General features: G+C 33.8%; 1 protein-coding gene across 2 annotated transcripts; it reads right to left on the bottom strand.

Moving 5' to 3' along the window:
* Nucleotides 1-765: 765 nt before the first annotated feature.
* On the bottom strand, nucleotides 766-6,326 carry LOC133862532 (uncharacterized). 2 transcript variants are annotated; one of them, XR_009899237.1, is made up of 3 exons: nucleotides 5,776-6,177; nucleotides 2,659-2,742; nucleotides 766-1,493 (listed from the first exon to the last, which is right to left on the bottom strand). XR_009899237.1 is itself a non-coding variant. In XM_062298365.1 (2 exons), the coding sequence occupies exons 1-2, from the start codon at nucleotides 6,104-6,106 to the stop codon at nucleotides 1,072-1,074; spliced, it is 753 nt and encodes a 250-aa protein (XP_062154349.1). In that variant the 5' UTR covers nucleotides 6,107-6,326; the 3' UTR covers nucleotides 766-1,071. The 2 variants fall into 2 exon arrangements, 1 of the variants encoding a protein (XP_062154349.1); XM_062298365.1 differs by lacking the exon at nucleotides 2,659-2,742 and having other exon boundaries at nucleotides 5,776-6,326.
* Nucleotides 6,327-7,822: the final 1,496 nt, after the last annotated feature.

Here is a 7,822-nt window from a genome sequence, read left to right as displayed (position 1 = left end):
GACAAAGCTGGGTAGAACCAGGGGTCGCCGGCTGAACCCAGAGCGATTTCCGGCAAGACAAAGCTAGGTTTTCGTTTGTTCATTGGTGGACTGTCGAAGAGCATGGATTTCGGCCATTTCAGTAGGATTTTTCCGGTGGATTTTGGTAGAATTCCTTAATGTGATTAAACCTTGGGAATTGCTTGATTTTTGACCGATTATATGTTTGATTTTTGAAGATGGGTATTTCTGGGTTGTCGTTTGTTCTTGGCCGTGTACCTCTGTTTTCTAGCCAGTGACATGTGTGTGTACTGATGGCCGAACGGTGGTGTGTGTGTTGATGGGCGAATGGTGGTGGTGTTTGATGGATTGATTATGAGTGTTTTGTGGGTTTGATCAGTAGAGAGTGTTTGGCTTGTGTAGCCGATCCTTTGATTTGGCCCAGTAGAGCTCGAGGAACCCACCGGTGACCAACACCTTCGAGAAAATTCGCTGAAGGAGATAAGCAAAACGCGGCGTTTTGATGAGGGCATTTTCGTCAAGTTTGGCCCAAAAAACTCACGTGCCGCGCGCGTGGGTGCATTTCCGTCTCATCAGACGGAGCAATTGGATGGAAGGGGGTGTATTGCAAATTTTTGTAACTTTATTGGGTGCAATTGAAGCAATCTAAACATTGGTACTAAAATTGCAAATTGGTGTAAACATTAGGGGGGTAAATTGCAGTTTTCCCTTGTTTATATAAGCTATTCGGCTAGAATCTTTCTAACAAAATTCAGCTCTTCCCTCTCTCCTAAAACGACTTCTGTTACTAAATAAAATGGAATAGAAAAGATGCTTATTAAACGCATCTTGATCCGCATAAAATGCAGATCCTTAAGGACAAAAATGTAAATTACAAAGATAGTAACATAAGGATGGATAACTATTCTAGAAGCTTCCACCTGTAACAGATGAGCCATTTGTTGCTGACACGCGTTCTTTCCCTTCCAAGTAGCTTGCATCTACCTTCTGATAGTATCCATTGCAGACCCATAACACAAAAATTGCCATGGTGCAGTGGAAATAGAATCCTCTATTTGAAATGTAGAGGAGCTAGTTAGGCAAACAAGTGTTATAAAAGATGGGACAATTTTGTCCCACTTTTTTGCCTAACCCTCCTTTCCATTTCGAGTGTTTAAGAAAATACCACTGAGAAGCAAAAGGAACAAAAAAGGAGGAACCCCTTTTGGTCCTACAGGTCTGATACAATAAGCAATTTGTCCAAAAGGTAATGAAAAGCTTTATTGATTTTCCCCACTCAGATTTACACAATACACAAGTACATATGGGTTGTTGTGGAAAGAAAAATCTTTGTCCTGAATGGTGGCTATGATCTTTGTCATGATCTGAGGAGTTGCGATTCTTTTCATTTGAAGAGGAGATCACCATAGGATTTGTCTCAATACCAGGCAAACAATGTTGCTTTCTTCTTCGAACTTCATGGCCCTTTAGACTGGCACTTACTAAATTTTTCTCTGCAAATGTTATGTATTAATTTAAAGGAATAGCCCAATCCACTTAGAGTTTAAAACTAGTCAAGGATAAACAACTTTTAAGTATGACAAAACCCTCAATGAGTACTTGACGTAGGACAGAACCAAGATTGTTCTAACAGCGTATGATAGCAGTATAAATTATGAATTGGAGATAGATAGAAAAGGTAATTCAAGAGAGAGAAAATAACAAATAGGGAAGAGAAAACCCCTTATTGCCCCAAATAAGCAAACATAGAAATAATTCTGAAAGACTTAAAATTTAATTGATATTTCAAAACTTGATTCCAAAATAATACAGACGTGCCTTTATATAGGCAAAGTTTGAGTATTCTCAAAGTAGAATACTTGAAAAAAAAAAAAAATACAAAACATAACCGTAAACTTGGAGATAAAATAAAATTCTTGTACCGAAAGTAAAATATATTATTCTAAACATAATATTCAAATATTTTGTACGATTCATTTTCATTTTCGAACTGATCTTATTCAAGAAATAATTTTCAAATCTTATGCCCGATTTTCTCTTGCATCAGTATCGGAAAAGCAAGAAAGAAGATAATGTTAATAAAATAAAAAACTTAATTAACGGGGTAGGTTCAAGAGAAACTACTATGAAGCCAAAGAGAAATTAATGATTTTTGTTTCGGTGTAAAATGATTTTTTTTTTAAAATATTTTTCGTATTTTTTTGGTATTTGGTAACATGGAAAATAATAGTAAGCCGAAAACATTTTTGGTTTGACTGAAAAAACTTCTTTAATTTCTATAAATTTTTTTCCCTTTTTTAAAACGTAAACCATTTTCATACTTTGAGTTTCTCTTTCTCAAATCACCGGATCTCCACCGGAACTCAAAATTTTAGTTTAGTTTAGCTTAGTTTTTTTAGTTTCGTTTAGTTTATTATTATTATTATTATTTATGTTGTGAATAAAAATTAATTTTTATAGGTTAATATGATTGAATGAAAATATAAAAAATACTTTTGCTTTTCCATACGCGCCAGACGCTGAAAAATGTTTTCAGCAAGAGATATTTTCTTGAAAAATAATTTTTATGAAAACATTTTCTAACAAAAAAGGTTTTCCTTTGAATCAAACGGAGCTTAAACTACCGAGATTTGAGTAAGCATGGAGAAACTAATTTACCTTATCTTAGAATATAATAGAATTAGACCTATAAGTGACGTGGAATAACTCTCTTCATCCTTCTAGTTTTCTTCGCGTTGGGAACTGTCAAGAACAAATAAATGAGTAAAGCCTTTTGATTTTTGGATAGAGAAAAGTTTGGTTTCATTCCCTTACACATATCTTATTCATCTTCGTGTAGGAGATATGCAAATCCACCGTTGAATCTATGAGACTACATGTGAGCTCCACATATATTTAATGGTGAATTTGTAAAAAAAAATGTGCATGAAATGTGTAAGAAAATGACACCAAAGACATCTCTTTTGGATAATATGTATACTTGTCCGTGAAATACTAGCTAATTATTTAAACAATACTATAATTTAAAGGATAGAAATTAGATACAGACCAGTCTAGTAAATTTCATGTGTCTTTAAGCACATAAGAAGCACATGTTTTCTGATGAATGTTATTAAAAAAACATGTGAGAAACACATGATATTAAAAAAACATTTGTTTCTCACATGCTTTAAGGACACATGACAATTTATTAGGAGACATGTTACATGAACATCTCTTTTATATCTTTTGTAAATTAATTTTCTAAATCAACCATTGGATTTGTAGGACCCACATGTGAGTAATTTTACATGTACATTAAGTGTCAATCAAAAAATGTGGTGGCTTTTAAAATTACCATTGGGCGTGTGATCGATTGATCAAATGATGATTTTGATCAAATAGTGATTTTGATCAAATTGTGATTTTAAAAGCCATCTCATTTTTTGATGAATACTTGATGGACAATTAATGTACATGTAGAATTACTCCTCACATGTTGATCCTTGTGGTCCTACAAATCCAATGGTTGATTTAGAAAAGTGATGTACAAAAGATGTATAAGTGATATGCAAAAATAATTTCTCATTTATTAGATTGGGTTGTAGCTAAGAGTAATGATTGAATACCACCCAAAAATAGGGGTGTGCAAAACCCACCTGTACCCGCGAATCAGCCCCGCCCCGCACCAACCCGCCCCGTCAATAACAGATATAAGACATTTCTAAAAAAGTGCGGATCCTAAATATGCCAACCCGTGATTTATGGGGCGTGTTGCGGTATTAAATTTTTTCTCACTCGCACACCCGCCCCGCCCCGCAATCCCTTTATACTCGTACCATCAAATTTTCCCCAAAAAAATTATAAGAATCATGATTAGGGGTGTGCCTTTGATTTCATCAAATTTTCTCCAAAAAAATTATAAGACTCACGAATTGCCCAGATTGTGTACCTTTGATTTCATTCAATTCTACACTTTCCATTTCATCTCTATTCTTATTCCATTTTTATATACACTTTTATCTCTACATTCTCACGTACACATACTCATTCAATCTACAATCACATAAAAGAATAAACAAGTTATTTGCAGTTAGGTTTGTTGGTAATTCTAGTTCTTTCTTCTTGTTATTGTTTGTTAGTGAAGTTGATTCAATAGGGATTTTCAAATTTTGAATTGGGTTAACAAGATTGTGAATTATTTTTTTGGTTTTGGGCCCATAAAAAAAATAATAAAAAAAATACCCGAACCCGCATGAACCCATCCCGATCCGCACTACCCAAGGCTCAGCGGGTTGACCATTCACTATGTGGGTTGGGGATCTTGATTTTCAAATCCGTTCACTGCGGGGCGGGTTGTGGAAAACATGCAAATCCGGCCCAATCCGGCCCGCGCCCACCCCTACCCAAAAACACAACTTTTCACCACATTGCCTATGTGGCAAGGTGGTCCCCCACTACTTTTTAAATTTTCTTATTCTTTAAAAATAAATTAAGGTAGGGGACCCACCTTGCCACATTGGCAAGGTGGTGAAAAGTTGTATCTTTGGGTGGTGTTCAATCATTACTATGTAGCTAATTGCTACAAACTAATTTGTTGCTAATTTCTGTCCTAATTTAAATTAATGATACTTAAAACACTTGATAAAAATAAAATTTCCCTTCTTAGTTGATTGAAGACAACCAAAAAGTCTAAATTCAAATAAAAAATCCATTCACAAGGACAAGATCTTATGATTATGGAGTTGGCTCTATGGAATAACCTCCCTTGAGATTTTTTGAAATTATACTGCATTTTTGTCCATCAAAATTGAAAAATACTATGTAGTACAAATCAACTCTTCTCAGTTTGAAAAATTTTGGTTATTTTTTAGTTCGTTAAAACTAAACACAAATATTTCCAAATTTTTTGCTTCCAATGAGAGCAAAATTAAGTTTCGAAAATGGGAAAAATTTGGAAAACACAGAAAACAAAGTTTCATTAACGTTGTTTAGGAAAAAAAAATAATAATAAAGGATTTTTACGTGTAAATCAATTAAATAAGTTTAAAACCTTAGGGTACGTTTGGTATAAGGATTAAACTCATGGCTAGATTGAAATAACTATTCTATAGTTCGGTAAGATTTTTAGCCTTGGAATATATTAGCCATTTCCTATTCTTTAAATTGAGGAATAGGTTAATATATATATATATTTTTTTCCAAATAAACCCACAATATATTTTTTTTCTTGGAATTACTAGAATTCTCCGCAGGCCGCCGTCAGAGTTCGTTGGAATCCTTAGCCGGTCACCAGAGTTAGCCGAAATCCTCCACCCATCGCCAATCGCCGGCCGCTAAAGTTCAACCTTCTAAAACAAACAACTTTCTTTTTTCTTTTTTTTTCTAAAAAAAAAATAAATTCAGGACATTTATGTAATTTTGGTTTAGTTCTAATGAGAGCATATGTACGTGTAGTCACCAAATCAAAGAATATGAATAGTAATTTCATTCCAACTTCTTATATTCTTAGGAATAACCTATTAGAATAACCATTCCATATATATACCAAATGCCTCCATATAGCCTTTAGTGTTTTTAGAGTACCTACTAATATATATATATATAAATATATGGAAAAATGATAACATGATCAATGAAGAAAAATCATTAAAAGAAAAAAGGCATGTATATATACTCTTAATATATAAATGATATTCAACCTTACACATGGGAATATGCAGCATGCATATGTATGAGAACATGCATGTTTTCGAGAAGAGAGAGAGAGAGAAGGTTTAGGAGCTTTATACATACCAAATCCAAATTTGGGGCAAGCAGGAGTAAAGGTGTTGACATCTGTTGTAGTACGAGGTAGGCAATCTTGCATACAATCAGCAACACAATCCATGTATTCAACTGAAAAGGGTCTCCTCCATAAGCATTTGAACTCACATTTGTAAGCACAAATTACGTGTATACAAGAATCTTGTGAACCAGAGAAATGGGGAAGTTGAGCGGGTGCAAGAGTGGGAGGTTGAGGATGGAACGAGGTTGCTTGCTCTACAACCACCATAATCAACAATATCATCATCATCATACCCCTAATTCTTTTATTTCCATCATCCATGCCCATCTTCTCTTGCATTGATCTATGAGAAGTATTATTCCAATAGCGATATCATATATATATATATATATATATATATAGATATATTTTCATATACTAATTTATGGCCACTTGAATCGAACCAACCTATTTTCTTAACAAGAACAAAGTATTTTTCATTTAACCAAAACGGTTTCGGTTAAACGACAGACTTCTCTTCAAGTACTTCATATATATTCGATAGATAGACTTTATTTTAGACAAAGTATGATGGCTTTTCGTGTTAAAGGACAGACTTCTCTTTAAGATCATATATATATATATATATATATATATATATATATATATTAGTTAGACTTTATTTTTTACAAAGTGTGATGGCTTTTCGATCGTGTTAAATGACGTCAGACTTCTCTTTCTTTAAGATCATATATATTAGTAGTTAGACTTCATTTTTGACAAAGTATGATGGCTTTTCGTGTTAAACGACGTTAGACTTCTCTTTAAGATCAAATATATATATAATATGTTAGTAGTTAGGCTTCATTTTTGACAAAGTATGATGGCTTTTCGGTTAAACGACAAACTTCTCTTCTCTTTTTCTCCCTCGTAGTCTTTCTGAGGATTAATTTTTTTCTTCCTTTTCCTTGTCACCTTTGCCTGATACCTCCCCTTTACCCTTATTCATTGGCAGAGCGAGATACTTGTGATCAGAGGGGTCAAACTAAAAATATGATAAACACAATTTAAGATAGAAATTGAGTAATTTATCACACAATGTGTATCACAAAAGTATATTATAAAAGTTCATAAATATTTGCCAAAATTAATATATTAGCAATGAAACATGTTGGCACTAGTACAAAAAAAACATAAACACTAGAAGAGTCAAAACAAGACGAATCAATCTATCAATAAGATGGTATATATGTCTTTGATTTTTCTGTCCCTGTGTATACTTGACATAATTCTGCAATGAAAAACAAATTTGTAATTTTTAATCATTATTCACATCAAATTCAAAATATTTTTACTGAAATCTCAAATTAATTTTCTGCTACTGAGAAAAATCCTGAGATAATCTCCGTGCACTTCTTGATTTTACAAAGACTATCTCAAACTTTCTACTTCATTTCATTTTCTCATGCGCTTCTTGACTTCCACCACACGATTGAGACTTTTTTTTTTTTTTTTTTTTTCATTTCCCATGTAAATTCCTTGATATTAGTAGTAACCTGAGCCTATTGTCAACCATTTTTCCTACGTTTCTACTTGTACGCAAAGTTTGTCTCAGTGACTTGTCTTACATACTTACAAGAAGAAGAAAAAAAGGAAAGGTGGTGGGGCCATGTGGGCTATTAGCATTAGAGAACAGGTAGGGCCGTAGGGGCTATTAGCTCTAGCAATGAAAATTTACTAAGATTATTTTATTTTATTTTATTTTTTTACTCTAGTAGGGGCCGTATCCCCTGCTGGCCTACGAATGCTTCCGCCACTGCCCTCATTTCTCTTTTCTAACAGCTATCCCTTCCCATGATATTGACTAGATTATCTCAAAAGTTGAAGCTCTTAACTGGCTTGAACGCCCTCCTCTCCTTATCCCTCTAGAGGTATCAAAAGATCAACTTCCCCCTTGTATTCTTGCTGGCCAGTTCTTTTCTCTGTGAAGTATTTCAAAGTCATCTGTTAGAGAGACAGTCAAGAATGCCTGGTACTTCTTCAAATCTCTGTCCATTGAAGAAACAGAAGACCAGA

Source organism: Alnus glutinosa, chromosome 3 (genome assembly GCF_958979055.1).
Source record: "Alnus glutinosa chromosome 3, dhAlnGlut1.1, whole genome shotgun sequence".
NCBI classification, from domain to species: domain Eukaryota; kingdom Viridiplantae; phylum Streptophyta; class Magnoliopsida; order Fagales; family Betulaceae; genus Alnus; species Alnus glutinosa.
This window is presented reverse-complemented; position numbering and strand designations above follow the sequence as displayed.

Bases quoted from the DNA above. Each gene is read 5' to 3' on its own strand.
- LOC133862532 (XM_062298365.1), bottom strand. From the start codon at position 6,106: ATGCAAGAGAAGATGGGCATGGATGATGGAAATAAAAGAATTAGGGGT. The intron at 1,494-5,775 runs GTATGTATAAAG...TAACATTTGCAG, and splicing joins TTGCCCCAAATTTGGATTTG to AGAAAAATTTAGTAAGTGCC.